This window comes from Anabas testudineus, chromosome 21 (genome assembly GCF_900324465.2).
Source record: "Anabas testudineus chromosome 21, fAnaTes1.2, whole genome shotgun sequence".
In the NCBI taxonomy this organism is placed as follows: Eukaryota; Metazoa; Chordata; class Actinopteri; order Anabantiformes; family Anabantidae; genus Anabas; species Anabas testudineus.
The window spans coordinates 18,971,382-18,999,016 of record NC_046629.1 but is presented as its reverse complement, the minus strand read 5'-3'; the positions used below and the strand labels follow the sequence as shown (position 1 = coordinate 18,999,016).

The window sequence follows — 27,635 nt, the reverse complement described above, 5'->3', positions numbered from 1 at the left end:
CTTTTATTTATTTATTTATTTTAAGAACAAAGGTAACTACAAATCTGTACAGTTTGTATAAAACAACACTCTTAACATAAAAAACCTAGCAACATGTATCTAAATACTGTTCACTGAAATAGTGTGTGATGTACAAATGCTAACATTTCCTGAAAAAGGCTTTGGATTGTCTGTGTGAGCCTGGAGTCCATCAGTAGTTTGTAACTCTGTCTCATCCACTCCTTCACTTTACTGTGACACACTGGAACTTGACCTGATGTCCTCAGATCACACATGCTGCTGGTTCTCAGCTCTTCAACAGGCTGAGGTGAGGGAAGGTTCTCAGCCTACAACAGACCAATGTTTCTGACTACTCCACTTTTACCCCTATGCGCTATTCTCTCAGGTGCTGAAACAGATTAGATTCATAAAGCAAATTGCATCTGTGTTTCTCCATTTAGTAGTACACACACACACAAGGTCTGGTTATACAGTGACAGCACACTTAAACATGTTCTATTCCTTCTTACCTTTTCAATAAGTTTTACTTCTTCTTCCCTCCCATGGTCAAGTTCTCACTTTTCTTTTTCTGCACCTGAAGGAAACATTACTTGCTATTAGTCTACACAAAGTAAAAGCTTTTGTATTCAACAAACATGCACACACACATACTCATACTCACACACACACAGTTATAGAAATCCTCCAACCTCATTCATGGCATCATCAATCTGTTTGAGTTCTTCATATCGGTCTCTTGACTCTCTGAGAGGCTGCACCATCACTTCCTCAATCTGTGGAAACAGCTAGTACACACGGGCTCTAAGTGCAAGTATCTTATTACTTTGTGTTTATATGCAGTGATTGCAAATGTTTGTAATGACAAAAACTGAAATAAAACTGGCTAATTAAAAGATTCATTTAAATCAAATGCTATTTCACATTATTCAGACTAGACTCCAACTTAACAAGTCTTAACTTTGATCTTGAACTGCATATTCACCTTCATCACTGTCTCAAACATAGGGATGAGGACAAACTTGATGAAGCCAATCTGAGCTGTGGGCTTTGTGACCTTTTCTCTGTCCATGAATGGAGCCACAGGAAGCCCTTCAGCCTTCTCTCTGTCACTCTGAGCATTACACACACACAAACACATCAGCACTGTTACTGTTATTTGCCATGGAATTCTAAGTCAAGTTACAAGTGGCAAGTCCTGCTTAAGTAATAATCACATAAAAAAGAAATTACTTTCTGATCATCATATTATTATCTCAACAGCTCCAGGGAAAAAGATCTCGTCTAAAAGACAAACCCAGCAATAAGTTGAATTTCTGCTTCACATGCTGTTTCAGTTTTAAAACCATGTGGTGGACCCACCTGCATGAAGTACTCCTCCAGAAGACAGTCGACCCAGGGCTCAGCCACCTCCATGGGCCGCACTTCATTGGAGATGTCACAGCATTTGATGAGCACCATCTTCAGCTGCACAGTGTTTGAGGGCAAATGTCACTAGGAATACTGAGCTGCACATTATAGCAATACTAAGCATTGCTAAAATGCAAAGTATAGTTTACAACCTGGTGTAATGAGGGGTTAGAAGGCCATTTGAGATTAAATGCAAAAAATGTTCTGCTATTGTGACCTTAGTAAATGGATCCCCCTGCACTGCTTTACTCAGTGCTTGAAAGCACCTAAGCACATTTACATTTTCTATTAGAAACACATCTTTATGGTCAGATTTATGATAGTGCCAACAGTTATAGAGAGTTCCTGTAATCTGCAGCAAAACTGTCAGAAGCAGACATAACAGTGCAGTATAAAACACATGTACTTTAAGTCACATGAAAGTAGGATTACTACAGTGTGTGAAAATACCTGTACTTAAATTCCAAGTAAGAATTGAATTTTATTTTATATGACTATAGTTGGAGTTCAATTTAACTTATCTAAATACATATGTCACAGTCTCTGGTCTTCCTGCCCATTCCCCTCTCTCCTTATAAGGTCCCCTTCCTGTTCTCTCCCTCTCCACTCTCAACTTATTACCCTGACTCTGCTCACCTGTCATCTGGTCCCTTTAAAAGCAGGTCTGTAAGTCTCTACTCCTTGCCAGATAATCTACTATTCCTTCTACGACAGCAACTATCCAGCGAACTCTCCTGACGGATCTTTTGATATCGACCCAGCTTCATGACCTGAACTTTTTTCTTGCCCTTTTGGGTACTGTGAGTAAGACAGTTTGGGTACTTGGTGTTTTTCTGACCCCTCTCTGTATTCTTGTGATTATGTGTGTATGACTCTGGACTGGCTGTGTTGACCCTGTGTAGGACTCTAGACTGGCTCTGTTACACAGGGATATTGGATCCTGGACAAACTTCGGACCTCTGGAAGATTAACGGCTCATTACAGACCACAATTGTTGCCTGCTCCCAGAGACTGTCATCCCTGAATGCTCAATCTCATTCTCTACTCTCTACTAACCTGTCATGTCATTCAGTGCTTGTGTTCCACTTTATTCTCCTGCCATATGCATTCCTAAAATGCACATGTTCCAGTTTATGGGGGCTGCCCTGTTGGGGAAGTGACATCACTCACCTCCAACCTTCTGGACTATTTTGTGTACACACTGCTTTTTACAAACAGGAACTCATACACTTAACAGATTTAGGAACAAATGTTCCTAAAAGGCTCATGTATTATCTCCTGCAATCTGTGCTCTTAATGCTCACAATTGATTATTTGTTTCTGGCTGGCTTTAATGCTACAGGAGTGAAGTGGTGTTTATGTCATCTTGACTCGACCAGCAGAAGTGAACTACATGTGTGACAGCAGCCTGTTACATGTCCTTACACAAGTGACGTGTTCCTCATTTGTGTAGTCAAAGTTGTCGACTTTCTGCTTAAAGGAGTCCAGGATTTCACCGTGTCGTGCCATGTCTGTAGCCAGGATCAATGTGATAGTTCCCTACAAAACAGAGTGAAACAGCTCATCGATAGATGAACACAAACACTGGACATGATATGTTTTCCCATGTGTAGCCAGTGCTATAGGTTGTGGCTTGTTGGGTTTTAAAATCATGCTATTGCACAATGATCTGTATGAATATTTGATGTTAATAGGTCTACAGTTCCATCAGATGGAAATATTTCTGATATATTCTGCATATAAAAGTTTACCCCAAATTTTTCCTGACCAAGTTTTGTATGCTTAGAAACTTTGGGTTTGCCATGACTGATACACCTGTTTCATCGGCTCATCTACTGCACCAACCTTATACAGTGCACATACACACACAAACTGTATTTCACTATTCACGCACTACATTATACAAAAAAATGTCACAGCATCATCAGAATATCTCCAGCATATTATTTTTGACTTCAGTTGTAAATAATACCAGTCCTAACCACACTGATAAGGCATTGTAGAGGTCTGCACACACACACACACATTTTTGTATGTTAGCCATTGTGAGGAAACTCACAGCCCCCTACTGTCTTATGTGCCATGGTAAACTACTCTGTATTGATAATTTATCACCTGTACTGTCTTACCCTAACCCTAATCATCATAGCTAAGTGCCTCACCATAAACCTTACCCTAACCAAAACCTAATTCTAAGCCTAACCCTAAAACCTAGTCTTAACCCCAAATTGCTCTTTTGTCTTCACTTTGTAAAAATCTCCTCAGTTCAAGGGTTAAAAAGTTATGCTGGGCTTATAATGATAGCCATACAAACACCGACACACACAGGTCTACCTGTCGTATGTGTTTGAAGGTCTCTGGGTCAAAATTGGAGAAGATGTTGCAGTCAGGCTGAGAGAAAACCTGGAAGGCCACAGCACAGTGGTGATTCTCCAGAGGGGAGATGTCATTATAGCGAACCGCCAGCTCTGTTCGGGCATTGATCTGATACCTGGAAGAAACAGTAGAACACAGACAGAGAGAATGAGAAAAATACAAAGAACTCAGGGGCAAAGGGTAGGAAGAGATGGGAGGGAGGAGAATGAAAGAAGTTACTTTTATGGTTAATTTATACTTTGTCTTACGTGTTGTTGAATCCAGGGTGATCGAGATCATGACACACAGCAGCTGTCATGAGAATCAAAATGTCCATCTGAGTGAACTTCTCCTGAACAATGGGCACACAAACACATACAGTATTTATATTACTATATACTCTCATGCTTAGTAGTGATGTCCATACATGCGCTAATGTGTGTGTGTGATCGTGAAATTGCTCACAGTCTGTGTGTTTATGTATGAGTTTAGATGTTAAGAGTGTATCCCGCCTCATTAGCATGTCAGTGGTGCAGATGCTTCATAATCAGCCATTAGGTCTTTGATAATTAAACCTACTCTGACAAGAGAAGAAATCAACAATGAATACATTCCATTTCTTCAAGTCAAACAAAACACACGGTATGAAAATGACAGTGTGCTTTTGCACTATCTGTGCTTTTGTACAGATGGTGGCGCTATCTTACTCTCTTCTCTCCTCGTTTCATCTGTCTGCTTTTTGGAATCTGTTTGTGTCTGTGTCTGTGTGTGTGTGTTGAATTGGGCTTTGGTTCGGGTTAGGATACGGGCATAGACGGGCATTATGTCCAAGTGCCTTCACAAGTATAGTGGGACAACTACTCAATTTGTTATATCCTCACTTTGACTCCCTGGTATTGGTCTAGCTCCAAAATATTTCTAAACATAATACAGACATTTTTAAACATGTCCTGCTGTTTTAAAGTCTCCCAGCTCAAGTTAAGATCACTCAGATATAGTCATTTCAATAAATGCTCCACTAGAGTCACACAAATATTAAGCAATTTATTTCATGAGTAAAATTTACTCAATTTATCATGAGTAATAAATTAATAAATTGACTTTGCTGTTAAAATTGGTGGCTAATGCCCCTTCAACAGTCTTCAACAGTATTATACAAATCAAGATCTTGACTATTATATATACTTTCAACATTTTAATGCTATGATAACAGAAATTCTTACATAATGATTTAACTCACGTTATGTGTTAATGTTTATTCGTTCTGTGACTTTACCAGTTCAAAACCTGAAAGTGCTTTCAAGCCATGTCTTTATTAAGTGAACCCTGGACTCACACAGCCAAAGTTTCCAAGAAGCAGATTACCTGTAGGCTGCAGAGGTAGATCATGCTGTACATCATCTGGGTGACACAGAAACAGTGGCGGAAGTTGTGGAAGGGATTATTCCTGTAGTTGTCATGAACACACAACTACAGACAGAGAGAAACAAACAGACAAGAGGCTGGGTTTTACAGGTATGTACAGGTATACTAAGTGAGTGACAATGTATCAACAGCTTTCCTACATTAAAGCATCTAGAGATACTATTCTGGTCTGCTCACCAGCCATCTCTTGAGTGTGATGGGGTTAATGTTGAAGCCTTTGACCAAGCCAAGGTCATGGTACATATGTTCCAAACAGCTCAACATCTGGCAGAATAGAAAAAACACATTGTAGCTTCATTTGAATTTGGAGGCTCCTCTTTCATCATATACTGTGCGGTGAAATTTTAGCTTTACACACAAAACTCTGTTTAATAATAGTTCCAACACATGGATTCTTGCAAATATGACTTTAGTTTGTCATGTGCAACAAGTCTTTACTCACAGACAAACCCCTACATTTGAATGACCTGGAATAGGTGTAGCTAAATCCAGATATCATTTTAAGAACCAAGCTTAACTTTCTGCAGCTCAGGAGCAGTTCAGTTCAGATCAGTATACCTCTGGCTCCAGACCTTGATATCGATCTCGCCCATACAAATGCAAGGTGGCCTTACACAGAAGGCTTGAATGAGGTGGAACTGTCTTTCATAAAACTGTTTTTGGATTGACAGAACTCTTTATTGGAAATCTATGATTGGGTGCTGCAGTTTATGGCTTTGTTTTACACCAGCTGTAATACCTCCCTCAGGTTTTAGATTTTATTTGTTCTGATTCAACATCTACTGCCCATTAAAATGCAAGCACTTGATTGGTGCAGTTTCAAACTGTGGTGCATCAAACACCACAACAGTTCACAGCAGGTAATGTCAGGTAACTGACACTTTTTTCTGCACTAATCATAATAATAATAATCATAGTCTTTTGACTAAAATGGGAAAATAATAAGGACCCCATTCATTGATTGATAATTACGCCTTCATCATTAGTTGATTTATCAGTAATATAAACAGTAACAACTAAACCATGCTTAATGAAAAATAAATAGGTTAAGTCTCACCTCATTGGGCTCCCACTGCCAAGCATCGAATGTAGGCAATCTAAGAGCTTCTATTGTCTCCTCAGATAGATGGTACTGCAAACACATACACACACACACAAACAGAGGGGAGGCAACAGGACAGAGAGAGGCACAGGGAGAAAGGAGAGAGAGGAATTGTGGGAAAGATGGGTTCAGTGACCTGCTCAGTCTTACCTTGTTGGCATTCCACAACCAGACATCATAGGCTGATTTTTTTATGGTGTTATGGTCTGTTGTGACAGTATGTACTGCAGGCTGCACAGCTTTGTTAACCCTTTCTGCCTTCGCCTGGTTTAGGGGCCCACCACTACACAAACCTACTGCAATTCTTTGACGTTATGTAAAATTTATTGCTGGACTATAATAACTATTGCAAAATATTTTGCGTTCAGTTACTGTATATATTACAGTTTGAGAGTAACAAACACCACTGGCAGTCATATTGAAGAAAGCACTAGCTGTTGGCAGGTGAATGCTTTTATAATATACTGTCTCTATGTGCTAACATTTTATGGATTCACTGATGTGTTCTGAGTTTTTCTGAGTAGAGACAACGTGATCACTATCTCACAGTGACCTACTGTACTCTAACTGATTTCTGGGAAGAGACTGGCTCTAAACCTGATTGGCACATATAAACTGTCCAATTACATTTCCACAACTGTCACATTTTCTGTGTTTTTAGAAAATCAAAAAATCTATCATATTTGGTGTGTTTTATTTGACTAAACAAGCATGTGGAGCCATACATTTGAGAACAAACACTTAGTGTTACCTGTTTCCTGGAACTACAGTGGAGGTGTGGCATTTCTTAGTACAGCTACAATATGTAGACTCCTGGCAGTGGAATGAACAGTGTCTGGCAGAGACTTTCTAGGAAAGCCTTACCTTGGGGTAGGAGGGCACGTCTCTACGAGGAGTCAGCTTCTTATTGTCTTCCTGGAAGTTACTACGAAAAAAACAAAAAAAAAAAACTTGACACTAACCAATGACAAATTCATGAACTGTATTGTTTTGGTACTTATTCTAATACAGAAAATATTACTGCAGGATACTAATGCAATACTATCCACAGTGAATGTTTGCACTTCCAGTCATGTTAGGTTAACAGTGTTAACAATATCCACAGGTTCAGTGATTACTGAACAGACAGTTGCTGCTGTTGTTGCTGGCACCTGTTGTTTTTGGATGCCATCTCCTCACGGAGCTTCTTGATGTCATTGCGACATTTCTCAATCTCCACCACCTTCATTCCTTCCACTGCAGGGAAAACACAGAGACATTTATTAATATTTCATCAGAATAAGTGTATTAGATTCATAATTTCTTATCATTCATCGATCTGCATGCTGGTCTCACTGTGAAATTAGCAGAGCTCAACTACTGAACCTGCAGCAGTCTGTAAGTCAATCATTATTAATATTGGCAGCTAATTTGAATGCTGCTGGCACAACTCTGACATGTTTATCTGACTGTGTTCTCCTCTGTCTGCCCCATCCTCCGGACTCCTCTCTCTCTTTTATCATTCCACCTCTCTGAAACTGAAACTCCAACAACACTTCAGCTCCCATCAGAATAGGTGACCATGGTGACCAAAGTGATGAGAGGATGCAGATCTGTGTGGGCGCCACACAGTTGCCGTAGCGACCAGGTATCCAGGCAATTGGCATGCTTGTGTCAAGTGGCTGTGCGTCAGATCTGCAACTACAACTACAGTACTGCCAGTAAAAAAGAGTGGGTACTAAAAAAATATTTTTCAGTAATAGATCTAATATAAATATAAAGAATATACTTACTGACTTTACTTGATTTATAGACTGGAAAATCTTCACAGTGACAATTAAGTTTTGTATTCTGGTTTGCTGTGCTTAAAGTGTAGTTGATATGTGTTTCAAGTCAGAATTTCTGAAGGTATCCCAGTTTGATTAATTAAAGAGAGAATTTCAGTTGAATTGGCCACAGTCACAATAACTAGATTTGAAATTAAGTTGGAGGATATATTTCTTATGAATATGAATTTATGTGAATTCAGTGCACATTTAATTTAAACAGTTTCATTTAAAAACTGAGGCCCTTATACAGACTAGTTACTTCGCATTTTACTGAAACTCACATGTCAGCTGCATATAAGATGTCTTAAATGGCATTCTTCAGAATGGGCTAAGACTGAGAACATTGTCTTAGCTACTTAACTCACACAAGGGGCTCATCAACCTGGCCGACACAAGTCACTAGCGAACTGAACTCACACCTGTCAATCACTCTGTCTGCCTAAAAAGAAATCCAAAGAAACTGATGAAATCGCTATATGACCAAAACAAACTAAGGTCATGTTGTCATTGTGACTGAAAAAGTCGCCCAGAAGACCTAGAAGTCTATTAAGAAACTGCAATTGTAGGAAAACTCATGCAGACATAGCAACAACATAGCTGAAGTTTGTCAGTTTTTGTGACGACATGAAGTCTGGTATTTGTTCATGCAAGGTAAATATGGTTTGCTGCATGGTGCATTTTCAACACAACTTGTACACGTAGAAAGAACAACAAGTACACGCACAGGTGCTTCTTGCAACAGAAAAATAAATGGGGTGTTATGTCCCATCACACACTCCAACAAGCTGATGTGGGTTTTCATGATTGTTTATTATGTTCTTCACTTGTAGCATGATTAGGTGAAGTAAAATCTGATAATACTGTGATGATTCAATGTTACTCATTATATTGCTACATTGTGCCAGATCTATTAAAGTGAATTTGACTAAACCTATGCACGTTTGACTGTGGCAGAGGAATACACACTACACAATAAACTACACATGGTAAAGATATCAACTTGCTCACGCTATTCTACTAGTCTATTTTACAAAATGTGAGTGTGTATCAAATTTAATATGTGTTTACAGGTGTGCAAGAAATGTAATTGTTTTGCTCTGTGGTACAAAAATTAAACTTGCGGCTAAAGAGCAAAAGCAGATTTCCATCTCTGTAATCGGAGATAGTGGAGCAGCACTGCAATTGAATGCAAGTAATCAGTGTCTGTTTCCCATGCAAAAACACAAGTACAACCTAAATATTTAGATGGATCTTTATCTGTAACCATAGCTTCCTTACTAGAAGAATGACTCATTTAATCACTGATTAAATGTTCTTGTAGGTAATTACTACAACAGCCAGCTCATCGTAAACACTGAGACCTGTACTATAAACACTGATGGTGTGGGACAGTATAGTAAAGCTGCCTATCACAACACCTTTATTGACTGCATTTTAAAGCTTGTTTTTGTCTTGGGGAAATTGACACATCTACAAGTGCCAAGATGCCAAAAGCCAAGCAGATATAAATTATGTAAACTGTGGCAGGACAATGAGTAGGTTGGCACACTCAGACCTTGCAGCTCACCAAAGCTTGGACACTGATACTAGTTAGTGGAGGTGGAAAGGGCATCAGTAAGTGACCACAGAGTGGATATTGCTTTACTGTGTGCTCTAAACAGATTAAAATGTGGTGATAAGCAGATTCTCAACAATCAACCTCAGCTGTGCTTCCATCTATCTATCCATCCATCCCTCTAACTGCTTTTAATTTCAAGGGCAGCAGGGGTGCTGGAGAAAATCCCAGCTGTCATTGGGTGAAAGACTAGGGTACACCATGTACAGGTCACCAGTCTATCACAGGGCTGACATATAAAGACAAACAACCATTCACACAATGTAGAGTCACCAATTAACCTAACTGCATGTCTGAATTTTACTTTAACCATTTCAGGTCTTCTTTCTTAAATGTGTTTTCTTTTTCTGGGCAGCTGGTGATAGATGTGTGTAAATGTGACAGTGGACTGGTTGGAAGCACTTACACTCTACTCTCTTCTCCAACATGGCCAGGCGGTTGGTGACTTCAGTCTTTAGCTCATTGATCTTGAAAGCTCTGTGCAGGTGGGAAACAGACAGTGAGGGAGAACTGAAAAAAAGAAAAGCAATCTGCATCTGAGACTTTGTATCTATAACAATAAAGCTTTCTTTATATCTACACATTCCTGCTTCAGGGGGTATTTACAGGCCAACTACTGGTGGCACTAAAGAATAGATTAACAATTTTCATAACCAATTAAAAGCTTCTATATTTATTGGAAGAAACAGCCAGAAATAAAAACCTGATTAAGGAGAATTGATGTTTGATATTCTACAGACATGATTTATGGTTTCATATCCTATATATGGAAAATGTGCCCTTGTAATTTTCTAGTGACTACAATAGTAGTAGTAGAGTTAAACGAAGAGCTACTGCTGCAACCCTCTGCTTACCTTGAAAACTGCTCTGCTACTTGCGTCAATACATTCTGAAAGAGTTCCTCTTTATCTGAGAAGAGAGCAAGTTAGAGATGTGTTACAGAACCATTTACACACACACACACACACACACACACACACACACACACACACACACACACACACACACACACACACACACACACACACACACACACACACACACACAGTCACTGTCAAGAGACTAAAGTAAGTGCATCAGTAACCCTGATAACATTCTCACTCACAAAAATAAAGAGCCAAAAAATGAGAAGAGAAAGGATAAATAAAAAATGCTCCCGTCTGTCTATTCTCACCATTGGCGAGTGTCTGATGTGAATAGGAACCATCTGACAGCTTGATGTATTAACAAGTCCCTTTATATTCCTCTTCTCAAATGCTGAGAAAAGGCTGAACACACAAACAAAGCCCTGCCATTGGCTTAAAGCTACAGTGTTGCGGCCAAAGTTCATCACTATAGGCTAATAAACTAACAGCTACGAGAAACTGTGAAGAAAAAAGACAGCGATAAAGAGAGAAGGAACTATTGCCGCTCTGTAGGTATTTGTACATTGTGTCACTCACATTCCAGGGGTCACAGGTAAGAGCTGACAAACAGTGTTGTTAAAGCTTTTCTCTCTGTGATTAAGTAATACAGTTCAGCTAATAATCCAGTTTAATGATTAGTGGACTGCGTGTCTGGTGGGATAATTTTTTAATATAATTATAATACTGTTGAAGTGTATGCTGCATCTGAAGAGAAAGTTGAGCAGTGTATGCTTAATTCAGTTGTATGGGCCAAGTAAGTTGGAATGTATTATTGATCTAAGGTGTGTGGGTGCTGTGACTACTTGGATTTATTTATTCCTTTAAATCCATTTTATGAATATCCAGAAATTTAGATTTTGACATTTTTTCTATTGAAATACATTTATGCTCTTATGTTATTTAGTGGCCCTGTCTGAGTGTGTTCTGGAACTCACCAGCAAGTTGTCCTCCAGTCATAGGCACTATGCGGTATGGTGACCTACAACACAACAGGACACAAACAAGTGCAAGCCATCCTTTATGAGTGTGCACCTCTGTATCATTAATGTGATTTTAACCATATAAGCCTTTGGTCAGAGATCGAGCAGGTGACTCTCAACCATCTCTTAATTATGCTGCTATAGTTTAGTCTGCTGGGGGACCTCCACTCCTCTCATCTCCTCTCTCCACTTATATGCCACAATTGCATGTTGTTGACAAATAGTTGTGTTTGCTCCTCTCTGTCTCCCTCTCTCTGTCCTTTACTGCAGGTGTCCTCGGCGTTGGAGCTGTATATTTCCAGAAGGCAGTTGCTGACCCTACCAACCTCCCCAGTGTTTTTGTTGCTACTTATATGCTGCTGTTTTCTCTCTCCTCTTTTAATTTGGCACTATCTAAATAAACTGAACTGAATTGAAGTTGAACCTTGGGTGTAGTATTTAAGATACAGGCTGAGGGCCATTCAGCTTTAAAAGAGAAGCATCACTTATCAGATTGCATGCTTTAACTAACAATGGTGAAAAGTACACAGTTTTTTATAAGTGAAGTGGAAGAATGGGATGACACTTTCTACAGTTCACTGAAAACTGTGAAAGAGCTGCTTTGGAAAAAATCTCTGGACTATAAATTGTTTAAAAGGGTTGAAGGTGTAGTTACTTCCTTAAAGCTAATCTAGACACCATTTTAACAGGCAAAATACTTATCACACTTCTGTAGCAAAAAATACAATGGCAGTTTTAGCCATTCAATCATAAGTAAATCTACTGTGGCTGAGAACTCAAGAACAAATAATTCTCTCTTGTGGACTTTCTGCACATTTTACATTGTAAACTGTCTGACTGTCTTACTTTTGCCCAACAATTTATACACTATTACCCAAAATAAGAATGTGAAAAGATATTAACAAAAAAAGCTAATAAGAAATAAAAATTTTACCCTACTGTGTAGAACCCCTTTGGCAGTCTTCTTGGTTAAGTCGCATGCCTAGATTTAGCCAGTTTATGCCAGTCTTCACAGAGAGTCACAGCTCTCCTAGAATAACTGCCTATAACTGCCTATGACATATATACACTGCTCAAAAAAATAAAGGGAACACCTAAACATTGTAACTCCAAGTCAATCACACTTCTGAGTAATCAAACCGCCCACTTAGGAAGCCACACTGATTGACAATCAATTTCACATGCTGTTGTGCAAATGGAATAGACAATAGGTGGAAATTATAGGCAACTAGCAAAACACCCCCAATAAAAGAGTGGTTCTGCAGGTAGTGACCACAGACCACTTCTCAGTTCCTATGCTTTCTGGCTGATGTTTTGGTCACTTTTTAATGCTAGCGGTGCTTTCACTCTAGTGGTAGCATGAGATGGAGTCTAAAACCCACACAAGTGGCTCAGGACCGCCCAACCCAGCAGCAGGACCGCTACCTCCGCCTTTGTGCAAGGAGGACCACTGCACTGCCAGAGCCCTGCAAAATGACCTCTAGCAGGCCACAAATGTGAATGTGTCTGCTCAAATGGTCAGAAACAGACTCCATGAGGGTGGTATGAGGGCCCAACGTCCACAGGTGGGAGTTGTGCTTACAGCCCAACACCGTGCAGGACGTTTGGCATTTGCCAGAGAACACCAAGATTGGCACATTTGCCACTGGTGCCCTGTGCTCTTCACAGATGAAAGCAGGTTCACACTGAGCACGTGACAGACGTGACAGAGTCTGGAGATGCTGTAGAGAATGATCTGCTGCCTGCAACATCCTCCAGCATGACCGGTTTGGCAGTGGGTCAGTAATGGTGTGGGGTGGCATTTCTTTGGAGGGTCGCACAGCCCTCCATGGGCTCACCAAAGGCAGCCTGACTGCCATTAGGTACCGAGATGAGATCCTCAGACCCCTTGTGAATATGCTGGTGCGGTTGGCTTTGGGTTCCTCCTAATGCAAGACAATTCTAGACCTCATGTGGCTGGAGTAGCTGGAGTGCAAGACGAAGGCATTGATGCTATGGACTGGCCCGCCCGTTTCCCAGACCTGAATCCAATTAAGCAAATCTGGGACATCATGTCTGGCTCCATCCACCAACGCCACATTGCACCACAGACTGTCCAGGAGTTGGCGGATGATTTAGTCCAGGTCTGGGAGGAGATCCCTCAGGAGACCACCGCCACCTCATCAGAAGCATGCCTAGGCGTTGTAGGGAGATCACACAGGCACGTGGAGGCCACACACACTACTGAGCCTCATTTTGACTTGTTTAAATTACATCAAAGTTGAATCAGCCTGTAGTGTGTTTTTCCACTTCAGTTTTGAGTGTGACTCCAAATCCAGACCTCCATGGGTTAATAAATTTGATTTCCATTAATAATTTTTGTGTGATTTTGTTGTCAGGACATTCAACTATGAAAACAACAAGGTATTCAATAAGAATATTTGTTTCAGTCAGATCTAGGTTATGTTATTTTAGTGTTCCCTTTATTTTTTGGAGCAGTGTACATACAGTGGCCGGAAAAACTTTGTGAACCTTTTGGAATTTAATGGTTTTCTGCATTAATTTGTCATAAAATTTGTTCTGATCTTTATCTAACTCACAACAATAGAAAAACACAGTCTGCTTAAAATAACACTACACAAACATTATATGTTTTCATGTTTTTATTGAATATAACATTCAAACATTCACAGTGCAGGGTGGAAAAAGTATGTGAACCTTTAGACTTAATAACTGGTTGACCCTTCTTTAGCAGCAATAACCTCAACCAAACGTTTCCTGTAGTTGCAGATCAGACCTGCACAACGCTGTGCAATAGAAAACTGTTTTTTTTTATGACAAATTAATGCAGAAAACCTTGAAATTCCAAAAGGTTCACAAAGTTTTTCCAAATGCAGGAGAATGTCACTTGTGTAGCAGGGAATCAGAAACATTTACACCGCTAGAAATCTTTTCTATGGGAAATACAAGCAACAATTAAATGACACAAATCTTTTTCATTATGTGTCTTGATTCCCAGAAAAGCATTTTCTGTAATGACCTGGGGAAATAAACTGTCCCTTTCATCTTCTTCACAATAAGAAGTATTCTTAAAAGCACCATTCACAGGATGCACATCTCCACCACTGAAATTCTGAATAAAGTTCTGTGTTGAAATGGTAACTGATAAATCTTTCTCTAGTCAACGTGCAAAGGTAGTTAATAGTGGTAATACTATGTTCATAGATAGTAAAACGTGAGACTTTTTTACTCTGACAGACTGTTACTCTGATTACTGCTGAATTAAAAGGTTTTGGGTAAATGCAGTCACAGTGTGGCTTCTAATGCAAACCCACAAATCATAATTGTAGCAGGATGTGGGTCAGAAGTAAGGAAAAGGAAACACTAGGATTTGTGGTCAGAGAATATCTCTTTCAACAGCCAGCCAGCTCATGGACTAAACAAATGTTAAAAGACAATAATTCCAGTACCTCTCTGTGTTTTGTGGCATAGTGGGGTCAATGGACACTATGGCTCCAGATGAATCCAGCAGGGATAGATGAGTGTTCCTGCACAGAGAAATCCATCTAAACCATCAACATGTCTCTCAGACTTCATCATGACACTGAGCTCTTTAATTGCCCATTATGTTTTTGTTAGATCTGGTTCAGGATATAATGGCTCCAGAAGAAAAAGAATAAATACTGTATATAACGCTACTGCAAATGAAACTGGAATGAAGACGCAAATGAAGAGGGTAATATAAGTGGCTTTCCAACAACCTACCCTGCTACTACAGATACAGAATTAGTTTGAAGCATATGAAGTTTTTAAAAATCCCCATTATGTTTTCTGGTTGTGCAACAGTCAGTCCATGCAGCTACTCAATTCTTGTGAATGCAATATATATGAAACACTTGGAAGGGATTTCCTTCAAATTTAGCACAACTGTCAACTTGAACTCAGTGATGAACTGATTAGATTTTGGTGGCAAAAGGTCAAAGGTAATAGTGACCTTACCTTCATCCAATTCTTGTTGTGAATGTAATGTCTCAGGCCTCAGATCCTTGAGGTAATTTCTTCAAATCTGTCACATATTGTCACTTAGGGTCAAGGATGAACCGATTAGATTTTAATTAAATTTTATTTGTATAGCGCCAAATCATAACAGAAGTAATGTCAAGGCACTTTACAGTGAGAGGTTTAAGACCATTAAACCATTAACAGAGTGCAATTGTATAGAAAATTACATAGAAAACGCCATTTGAGCAAGCTTAAGCAACAGTTGAGAGTCATCAAAGACCTCATTGTCAATGCTATATCTCAAAAATGACCCAGGAAAATATCTCCTTACATCTGGGACAAATGTTCACACTCACTAACCCTAACCCATATGCATAAACTTCGAAATTAAATCTGGACAGACGTATGTAAAGAACAACGTCACTGGTTAGTGGACGCAAACAACAGTAATGGAATGATTCTAGTTCCTCTAAACACAAAGATTTAACTTGAATACCTGCAATTCAGTATTTTAAATTGCAACATGTGACTACAATGTCAAATACTTTCCTATGAGTAGTCCTGCTCCTCCTGAAAGTATTAGTAAGAGGCTTCATTTGTTTGATGAAGTCCTATGTTGAGTTGTTAGTTTTTATGCATTTATGTCTAAATAAGCATTTATACTGCTGTAATTTCTGTAAATCTTTGAATTCATCATGAGTTATTATGTCAGTAAAGAGCAAACCTAAGACAATGATCCTACCTTCACCATGCTTCACAGATTAACTTTTTTGGCTCATGAACAGCTCCCTTGCTCAACAAACCTTTAGCTTTTCAATCAATTTGCTATAGGGGAATCTGGGACTCTTTAGCCTATAATACTTTCTTCTTTCTTCGCTCAGATTTTCCAACCAGGCTTTCTACTGAAAGAGGTTTGCATTGTTGTGGTGGAGGTCTATCCATCTATTATTTTAACAGTTTGTTCTTTAAGAATTGTGGGAGGGCTGGAGCCTATCCTAGCTGTCATTGGGTGAGAGGCAGGTGTGTGTGTGTGTGTGTGTTTGTATGGCTAGCATTAATTTTTAATCATTGGACTGAGAAGATTTTTCAGTACAGAAGGACATTTTAACCAGTCCTCACAATGAGAAGGCTGTTTAAAGAGCAATTTCAGGGTTAAGAGTAGGTTTAGGTTAGGGTAAGACAGTATATGTGATAAATTAAAAATGAAACAAAGTAGATTATCATGGCCTACGTGACTGTAGGGCATGATATGAGCATTATCTCAATGAGTGTCCTCATACTGACTGCCATACAAAAATGAGTGTGTGTGTGTTTGTGTGTGCTACCTTGGCACTCCCAGGACTGTACAGAACAGCTCGTTGATGTCACATGGGCTGCAGAATCTACTAAACACCACCTGAGCAAGGACAACACAAACATAGATGAATGACAAAGCTGATTTATAGTCAATGACCTAGCAGCTGACCTGCTGCAGACCAAATAAAATTATGACACATGCACATCATGCAGCACTTAAAGTATTAGAACAGATTCTCTCTAAAATCACAAAAATGTTACAGGTGGCACTTACTCCTTGCATAAGAAGAGCTATGTTAGTGTTTCATTCAAACCGACTATATTTCTAATTTTACTTTTAGTATTTTATTGTGGTAAAGAGGAAGGTATTTACCCAGTAGTTAACCAGGAAAACATACTGCTTCCATGGGTCAACCTTGTTTGTCCAGCATATCCCATAAATGCTTGATTGGCATGGGGAATTTAGAGGCCAACACCTCAATCTCGTTGTGCTGCTCATTCCTAAACCATTTTTGCTTTCTGGCAGAGTACATTATGCTGCTGAAAGAGATCACAGCCATCAGGGAATAATGTTTCCGTGAAATATGGCCTGCACCAATGCTTAGATAAGTGGTATGTGTCAAAGTAACATCCACAAGGTTTCCCAGCAGAACATTGCCCAAAGCATAACACTGCCTCCAGCGGCTTGCTATAGTTTCATAGTGCATCATCTCTGCCATGTGTTACCCAGGTAAGCAAAGGCCATGCACCCGGACATCCATGTGATGTAAAAGAAAATGCGATTTATTAGATCAGGCCACCTTCCTTCTTCAATTCCTCTGTCCATTTCTGATGCTCACATGCCCATTATCGGCACTTTTAGCAATGGACAGGGGTCAGCATGGGCACCCTGACTGGTCTGCAGCTATGCAGCCACATATGCAACACACTGGGATACACTGTGTATTCTGACACCTTTTTTATCAGAAGCAGCATTAAGATCTTCAGCAATCAAGTTACAGTAGCTCCAAGTGGCAGGTATAGTGTACAGGAACATCTGTGCCGGGTATGGGATGGATGTCTTAAGGTCAAAATGGGATGCACCTCCATGGGTAGTAAGAATGACTAAATTAAGATCCTGTGGGATTTCTAGACAAACAGGTAATGGCTAACCAACCGTACATAGTGGTGGAAAAACAGAAGAAGAATGGCATAGATGTAGCAATTACAAGAGATACTGATACAAGATACTGTGCAGGACTCTCAAGCTCCCAGGCCTGTTAGAGAACCCGAGTTTGAAGCACAAACAATGTCCACAAGTTCAGTTGAGCAACTAGAAACCATGGTTTACCAGTGTAGTGAGTGCACTGCTGAATCCAAGCAATGCTACCTTTAATTCAGGGGACTAGGAGACTCTGAGATCTGCAAGGGCCAACCTGAACCAAGGAGTGAGGGCAGCCAAGAGAGAAAATGGACGGATAACTCACTTCACTTCACTGATACAAAAGACCCTAAGCTGTGGCAAGGCACCCAGTCAATGACTGGCTACAGGTCCCCACCCACACTGTGTGAGGACACTGAACATTCTGAATACATTCTTCAGCAGGTTTGAGAAGAACAATACCACCACACCAACAAAGGTATCTCCCAGTGCAGGCAACCATTTATTCTCTCTTGACACAGCTGGTGTGCGGAGGAACCTACTCAAGGAGAACCCCAGGAAAAATGCAGGTCCAGACAACATAGTGGGTCGTGTGCAGACGAGCTTTGTCAATAGGGCATAGCAGTGGCTTCACTTCCTGAGACGGATGAGGACAGCAGACTTTCCTCCTTCTGTCCTTACTTCCTTCTACAGGGGTGCCATTCAGAGCATCATCACCAGCAGCCTCTCGTTCTTGTACGGCAGCTGCACTGCTTCTGTTAAGAAGCAGTGAAAGTGGTGAAAGTGGTGAAAGCTGCAGAGAAGATCATTAAATATCCCCCTGCCATCTGTCCATAGCCTGTACTTCTCCTGCTGCAGCAACAGAGCCTCCAACATAACCAAAGATCTCACCCACCCGGCACATGGACTGTTTACCCTACTTCCATCCTGCCAGCTCTGAAACAGCTTCTTTCCACAGGCCATTAAACTACTCAACCTGCTGAAGCAAATCACATGACCACACTTCTCTCTGATCCATCTCATAATAACCAAACATACACACAGACTGTCTTACCCACTTATCTGTGGGTCCTCAGACCCGCTAATCATGCTAATACCTGCACCTTATACTTATGCTATATTAGTTCATCATGAATAATTCAGTAACTGTTGTTATGCTGCCATACATGTCACTTGCAATTATCTCTATTGCCAGTTTTTATTGTGTTTTCAATCAGTGCAATACTATCCACTACTTTCCAGTGCAATATCTGCAATTCTCCAAACATTTCTAATTTTTTAAATGTAAAGTGTCTCTCAGAAAAATACCTCATTAATGTCAAAGTGAAAACAGGTTTCTACAAAGTAATGCTAATTGAATAAAAATATGTAAAATCAGGTAAAATCAGTGTTTGCATTAGTATTGACCCCCTTTAAAATGACTGACCTAATCCAACAAAGGTCCAGATATTTGATACTATTAGTCCCACAATTAGTGAAATGGGGTTTACCTGAGTGCAGTGAATGTGTCTTAAGTGATTGCAGTGCAAAGACACTGGAAAGGTCCAGTCACTGGTAATCAGTATTTGCGGCTACCATTACACCATGAAGAGCGTGAGCAGTTTTGCCACGAAAAATGGCATAAAATGCCAGTGTCCAGATGTGCAAGTCTAATTGAGACCTATCCACACAGGCTCCATGCTGTGATTGCAGCCAAGGGTGCATCTACTAAATACTGACCTGAATGGGGATAATATGTCACGGTTTAAGGGCAGACATGAGGCAAGGGTAAATGGGAAGCAGGTTTATTGGCAGGTGCACTTTACAGTGGCACAATAAAATGAAACCAGGTAGTATCGACCCGCCTGGGAACTGGAGGCACAGCAACAATGACCTCTGCGTCGACCCGTCTGGAAACTGGAGGTGTGGCAAGGACGACCTCTGCATTGATCCGCCTGGGAACTGGACAGGAGCCACTGCGACGGCGACCGCAGGGGCAGGAGCGGGAGCAGCAGGAGCTTGAACAGCAGCAGCGTCCAGAGCAGCAGCAGCAACTGCGGCAAACAGAATAGCAGCAACTGCGGCGAAGGGAGCAGGAGCAGGAGCAGGAGCAGGAGCAGGAGCAGGAGCAGGAGCAGCTCCGGTGACCGGAGCAGGAACAGGAGCAGGAGCTGCTGCGGTGACAGGAGCAGGAACAGGAACAGGAGCAGCTGCAGTGACAGAAACTGGGGCAGCAGCAGGAGCAGCTGTGGTGACAGGAACTGGGGCAGGGGTGAAGGGGAAGCAGGTTTATTGGCAGGTGAACACAACAAAAGAAAACCAGGAGGAGCGTCAAATGGATTATTCACAAACAGGCTGAGTGTTAAAAAAAAATTGCAACATAAAACAATCACATTGGCGGCTCAAAAGGTAACTAATGAGAAAAGTACAACTGAAAAAATGGGTACAAAACAACAAAGGATCACTGCACAGAGGCAGGCAAAAAACTGAGCAGGGGAAGATGGCTGGTAGCAGGGCTGGTCGTAGGGAATGACATGTGGGGACATGGAAAACACGACAATGTGGCAGTGGGCAGATGACTGGGGAGATGTTTTATAGGAAGAGGGGAACATAGGTGGTACCAATCTGTAATTATGGCCTGGGAGAGTGAGAAGTGAAATGGCTAGTGGGTGGAGCAATTGCAGTGGAGTCCAGTGGGAGAGGAAGAGAGAGGGGAAAAAAATGCAGCTGGGCGGGTGCCAGGCTGAAACAGTGACATGATATGGTAAATGGTCTGCACTTATATAGCGCTTTTCTACCTAGCTGGTTACTCAAAGCGCTTTACACTGCATCTCATTCACCCATTCACACACACAAGCACACACACATTCACACACCGATGGCAGAGCTGCTATGCAGTTGACCTGACTCACCGGGGGCAACTAGGGGTTCAGTATCTTGCCCAAGGACACTTTGGCATGTGACGTGGCAGCTGGAAATCGAACCACCAATCCTGCGATTGGCAGTCAACTGCTCTACCTATTGAGCCACAGCCACCCCCAATATTAATATTAATGCAAACACTGATTTCACCTTCATCTCTAGTGCTACTTGTCTTTAATTCTTCTTATCCTTCTTCTCAAATATAAAGTACAGTATATAACTGCAGGAATCAACATGTCATCTGCAGCACATTATGCAGAAGGATATTTTGGTTATATTTTGTCCTCTGACTATAGTAATGTGAAAGTGGAGCAATCAGCCACTGGGGAGGAACTGTTGGGTCTGAATGTGCAGGCTTCCCACGCTCAAGGCTCATCTTCTGATTAAAGAATGTGCACTGTGCAGCACAGCAGCAGTAAATATTTCATGTGTTCATTGCATCACTTCCTGCTGCTTTGTAAATAGGGTCAAGTGCTATCATTGAACATAAATGATTTGTGTCACATTACAGCCCACAAAGACAGATGACAGACATAGATGTAGAAGGTAATTAAATGTGATGGCATCGAAGACCACCAGCAGCCAATTTGCAGCGACATATAACATGAGAAGGCCTGGCACTGTGAGCATAGGCAGGGTTGGGTTTAATGGCTTATGTCAGGGGTCCGGAATAAGAGATGATTGTGGAACTGGAGAGAGGTCAAAGAGCACTTCAGCAATCTGGCAATGGCAGCCTGACACAGGTGAAAGAGACAGGGACTGGTGGAGGTGATCGGGCAGAGAGAGCTACTTCAAAAACCTTCCACTTCTACTAATTTTTATTTCTGAACGACAAGGATAAGATTCTGTTTGTTTTATTTCAAAGTTTAATTCACAGAATTTTACATCTGAATACATTCCTCTAGGTAAAAACTAATCCTATTACATATTAAACTTATTTTTTCAGTGGAAAGTGGGGCCAAATTGAATTCAACTAATGTAGATAAGTGTTCAGCAATATAATATCCTAATTTGGCAGAAGTGTAAGAAGAGAGACAGGTCTGTAATTCTCCACAAAGGAGGAGTCTAGAGTCAGTTTCTTAAGCAGTGGGGAAATCTGGGCCTGCTTAAATGAGATGGGAAAAGTAACTGTTAGGAGTAACTAAAGGAAGGAGAGTGAGAAAGGAGATTGGATTTGGAAAACAGGTGGTAGGATGGTTAAAAAGTAGGAGGCCGGATGCATTGTCCTCAGTCAGAGTGGCAATCGAGGTGAGCAATGTGCTGTTAGATGAGGTTAGTAGGATGTCTCTGTTTGAAGGGGGGAACTGTGAGCTGATGGCTGCCACCTTTTTGGTGGCAAAGTCATCAGCAGTGAGAGAGGTGAATTAGGGATGTAGAGCGCGATAGAGGATAGACTTAAAAGTGGAGAAAAGCTGTGGTGTTGCTGAGTTTGTTCTGGTAGTAGTACTCTGTTGTTGCCTTGGTGACATTATAAGAAATAATAATAATAATAATTGGTGAAGATTCTCAGTCGTCCTAGTGAAGTTATCTGGAAGTTGGGTCATGGCAACTGGACTTTCTTTTTGCTAGGTCGAAATGTTTCACTACTCATCTAAGTGGCTTATCCAAGAGGCTCGTCCAAGTAGTTTCACCAAACATGCCTATTTAGGCCAGGTGTGGAGTGAAACCAAACCTGGAGCATAAATTTGTGGTCTCTAACCAACTAACTTTCAGACTGAAGAAGCTACTTGGATGAGTAGTGAAACATTTGACCTAATAAGAAGGAAGTCCAGTTTATATGATTGAACTTCAGAATAATAATAGATACTTTATTAATCCCCTTGGGGAAATGCTTTGTATACAGTCTATAAACTTGAGGCACTAAGGGTTCAGGGGACACTTTGACATGTGACCAGGAACTGGGGGGAGTCAGAAAGTGAACACAAGTAGGTCTTCACAAAAGGAGGGCTGACCACAAGGGATGATGCTCCAGCTCAACAGGTGCCTTAAGTATGTGGTTAATTGGCTCCAGCTGAAACCACCCTCTCATTGAAACCATAATTTGGGTGCCTTTGTTAGGCCAAAGGTGCAAATGCTCTGTGATTACTAGCAACAACAACAGACCAAGTATCAAAGTCCCCAGAAGAGCAAAACTTTCTAGCTACAGTTTTTAACACAAACAACAGATTAAATCAGCAGACTCAATGCCAGAGGAAAATCAGCTACCCCTGAAAGAAACAAACAATTTCAAACAGCTCTCACAGTGTATCTCCTGTCCTAGTTAGATGCTATCCTGTCCTTTTACATAAACAGTTATAACAGAGGGGAACCAATTGAAAGCAGAAGACTAAGAAAATTTTAAAAAATCTGAATAAATAACTTTTCCAGCAGCCATGATCACTTGAATGTAGAATGTAAGGCAGAGCCTTTAGCTATCAAGCTCCTTTCCTGTGGAACCAGCTCCCAGTTTAGGTTTGGGAGGCAGACAGCCCAACCATTTTTATAAAGCTTACAGTTAGAGATGGCTCATATGACTCTGAACCATCTCTTAGTTATGCTGCTATAGGGGGACCTCTGCTGATACACTGAGCTCCTCTCCTCTCTCCTTTCTCCTCTATTCATTCAATGCTACCATTGCATGTCATTAACTTTGTGTCTTTTCTTTCCCGTAGGTGTGCTTCCTCCTGTCTGTACTTTTCTGCCGGGTATCTTCAGCCTTGGAGCTGTATATCTCCAGAATGGAGTTGATCTGCCCAATGATTGTGCTGCTTTTCTCTTTCCTCTTTCCACTCACCCCAACCGGTCGAGGCAGATGGCTCAGGGCCTCTAAAGGGAGTTTTTCCTCTTCACTGTTGCCCAAAGCTTGCTGAAATGGGATTGTTGGGTTTTCTATGTAATTTTCTATACAATTATACTCTGTAAGTCTTAAACCTTACACTGTAAATGCCTTGAGATGACTTCTGTTGTGAGTTGTGAGTTTATACAAATTAAATTGAATTGAATTGAACTGAATTGAACATGATTGATCAATTGGTTATCACAGTTCCATCTTCTCAAACCTCAATGCAAGACTGTGGATGTTTATATCATGTTTTTAGAATCAGCATTATTAAATCGTAGTACTGATGTATCAATCTATGTATTCTTTAAAAACAAACAGGAGAATCTTAACCTCAATCCTATATTTAAAGAGTGGAGTGCTAACTCCCTTTTCAGGTTGCTGAAGGAGAGGAAGGATTTTAGTTTGGCAATATTACATAGCCAAAAGAAACGTCCTCTCACAAGTTATTTTATCTGATAATAGAGAATCAAAGATGACAAGATGTTTGACATGGACATAGCAAGACATGAACATGGCAAGTAATACCGCCTTTGATTTGAAGGATGCAAACACAGACTTACCATCCAGAATTTCACATCCTGGAGGAACTCAATGATTGAATCAACTTCTTACTATCCTCAGACTCAAAGACACTAACCCATAAGGTAAAACCAAGTATTGCCAGCGTGCTTTAACCACTGACATTGGGCCTTATGCAGGAACCACTTGTACACACATGTGTTTTTTACTTCCACATAAGTCATTTAAGAGAATTTGCAGAATTCATCAAGTTCTTCTTATTTAGATTTTTTCTCTTGCAGTGCTGTGACAAAGTATTTGCACCATTTCAGATTTTTTTTAAATCTTTTTGCAAATTTGTCAAACTTAAATTATTCTGACAATTAAACTAATATTACACAAAGATAACCTGAGTAAATACAAAATTGAGTTTTTAAACAATGATTTCATTTATTGTGGGGTGAAAAAAGCTGTCCAAATCTGCTTGGCCCTATTTAAAAAAGTCCTAAACCCAATAACTGGTTCTGCCACTTTTGACAGCAACAACTGAACAGTCTGAAAGAGTCTTTCACATAATTTTTGCTCCACTCTTCTTTGCAGAATTACTTTAATCCAGCCTTACATTATAGGGTTTCTGAGTATGAACAGCATGTTTAAGGTGATGCCACAGCATTTTAATCAGATTTGAATCTGGACTTTGACTAGGCCACTCCAACAACTTAATGTTATTATTTATTTATTTATTTTTAGTTATTCAGAGGTGGGCTTCCGAAACTGCAAAGCAGCCCCAGACCATCACACTACTACCTCACTGTTGGTATGAGGCTCAATGACATGAACTGAGGCAAGTGAGGCTTGCAGTTCTTTAGGCTGACCACTGGTGGGAAGGTTCACAGCTGTTTCAAGTTCTCTCCAATTGTGAAGAATTGCTCTCATCGTGGTTCACTGGAGTCCCAAAGCCAAACAAATGGCTTTGTGACCCTTTCCAGACTGATGCATGTCTGTTACTTTGTTTCTCATTATTGTTGAATTTCTTTAGATCAAGGCATGATGTGTTGCTTTTTGAGACGCTTTTGCGTGCTTCACTTTGTCAGATAGCATCCTTTTAAATGATTTCCTGATTCAACAGGTCAGGCAATCAGGCCCGGGTGTGAAAAGTGATAACTCAGCTTTCCAAAAAATGTGTTGTATTTACTTAGGTTATCTTTGTGTAATATCAAAATCTATTTAATAATGTAAATTATTTAATTGTGACAAATATGCTAAACAATAAAAAATCAGCAAGGGGGCAAATACTTTTTCACAGCACTGTAGGTAAGAATCAAATTCAGACTTGTCTTACGTATTATGAACAGACAGACTGCCTGTCTGTCTCCAAAGGGGGAAGACACTCTATTTTGACTTATAATTATATTGGAGTTTAAATATAATATGGAAATTGATTTCATTCAAATAACCTGCCTTATGTGTTGACTTTAGCGGCTAATTATGTTACTGGTCAAATCTCATGAAAGCGCAGCTGCTCATGAACACACAGCTTGATGACTGATGTGGAATACTCATACCAATGTGAGTCATGCACAAAAGTAAGAGACATTTAAGACAAGAATATGAAAATGTTTTTGCATGAGGGCCATTGTGTTTGCAGAAGATAGATGCTGAGGTGACTATATAGGATCTGAGGTATGGAAAAAAAACAGCTATGCATTCATGCATTTTGCTGGATGAATAAATTGCCTGGCCCAGATTACTGATGTATATCATTTTTTAATCAATATGAACAGAATGTGTGTTTAATATACTGATTTGTATTTAGGCAGCACGGTGGTGTAGTGTCACCTCACAGCAAGAAGGACCCTGGTTTGAATCCACGGGTCAGCAGGGTGCCTTTCTGTGTGGAGTTTGCATGTTCTCCCTATGTCTGCAAGGGTTCTCTCTGGGTACTCCAGCTTCCTCACACCTCCAAAGATATACATGTTAGGTTAATTGGTGACTCTAAGTTGACCATAGGTGAAACTGTTGATTTGATTAAAATAACTGCAACGGACTGACGACCTATTCAGGGTGTACCCCACCTCTCGCCTGATGACACCTGGGATAGGCTCCAGCACTCCTGTGACCCCTGAGTGGACAAGCCGTTAAGAAAATGGATGGATACATTTTTATTCAGAGGTCAGAGCCTCTGTGTTATTCTTCAACCTCACTTCAAAAGGACCAGTGGAGCAGAAACCATTATTTAACACCCAAACAACCATGTGAGATTATACTGCCTGCAATCCATTTCTCTCTTCATGCACCCAGACACACACAAAGAAAACACTACCCAATGATTAGGTGACAGTAAATGGGGAACATCATAACACATCATCATAATGTGTCTCTGTACTCACACGCTATTTTTAGCCAATAAAGTGTTTGGTATTTGTGCTTTCACTTTGATAAATAGACATAACCTTCCTCCTAAGGGCAACATTTGTATATCATTTACACGTTCTCCTGAACAATATAATAATAAGCTAATTTCTCTGCAATCATATTTCTTTGTATCATATCATTTATAATAATGCTATAGGAATTGCAATTTTATCTCTAGAGACTTATTATGGAATTAACAAAAGGCAAAATTAAATGATTGTATTAGGTATTATCAAATTAAAAGTTATTTATAACATTAATTAATAACATTAACAATGAATAACAACATAAATACATAAATAGAACAGTGCAATTTCAGTAAAAGTAGGCGTTTTGGATAAATGACAAAATGTAATCAGTACTGATATTGCTATTGTCAGAAAAAAGTCGCTTACCACTTTATACAGTTGTTGTTTTTTCCCAGTAGCCATTTTTATTTCTAGAAATACATTTTTTGATAACTTTTATCTATAACGTTACTTTTCGCGTTTTGTTTTGATTTTGTTGATATCCTGTTAATCACCACCCCCTCGCTTTTCATGTCAGTCATATTCCTCTAGCAGTATCATCTGCTTTGTAATAGCCGTTTTGTCCAATTTTTTGTCGTGTATCACTTTACTGATATGCTAGAGTTTAATTGTCAGATGAGAAATCCACATTTATATGCCTACATTATTTTCTCTTTTTTATGTTTTTACTCTAATTGTTATCACATACCCTCCATACAGTAGGCCTATGTGTTGTACCTTCTGAATCCTGCCGTCCACGTCCAGGTGAATGACCCGGTAGGAGGAGGAAGCAGAGCCCATGGTCTCCTCTCCTCTCGTCTGCGTCTGTGTGTCACTGTGCGGTTCTGATTACCGGTCCTTGCCGCCACTCCGGAACTACTCCCACCCCCGTTAAACGAACCGAGAGGATGAAAAGTGTGTCAGCGGTCCGACAACATCCCACCTGTCAACAAGTCTGTCAAACGGATATCAACACT

At 40.3% G+C, this 27,635-nt stretch overlaps 1 protein-coding gene across 1 annotated transcript; it reads right to left on the bottom strand.

Annotated features, from left to right (window-relative positions):
- Positions 1–123: 123 nt before the first annotated feature.
- Positions 124–27,635, bottom strand: pde9a (phosphodiesterase 9A). Its single transcript, XM_026376618.1, has 17 exons — positions 27,397–27,635; positions 16,904–16,974; positions 15,047–15,124; positions 11,553–11,596; positions 10,567–10,621; positions 10,119–10,189; positions 7,441–7,525; positions 7,154–7,214; positions 6,245–6,319; positions 5,365–5,451; positions 5,128–5,232; positions 4,032–4,114; positions 3,742–3,898; positions 2,833–2,946; positions 1,360–1,464; positions 983–1,111; positions 124–785 (listed from the first exon to the last, which is right to left on the bottom strand). Exons 1-17 carry the CDS (start codon positions 27,457–27,459, stop codon positions 672–674), a joined length of 1,497 nt encoding a protein of 498 aa, XP_026232403.1. The 5' UTR covers positions 27,460–27,635; the 3' UTR covers positions 124–671.

Bases quoted from the DNA above. Each gene is read 5' to 3' on its own strand.
- pde9a (XM_026376618.1), bottom strand. From the start codon at position 27,459: ATGGGCTCTGCTTCCTCCTCCTACCGGGTCATTCACCTGGACGTGGAC. The intron at 10,622-11,552 runs GTGAGTTCCAGA...CTCTCTTCTCAG, and splicing joins GACTGGAGGACAACTTGCTG to ATAAAGAGGAACTCTTTCAG. The intron at 7,526-10,118 runs GTAAGTGCTTCC...TTTTCCCTGCAG, and splicing joins GTTGGAGAAGAGAGTAGAGT to TGGAAGGAATGAAGGTGGTG.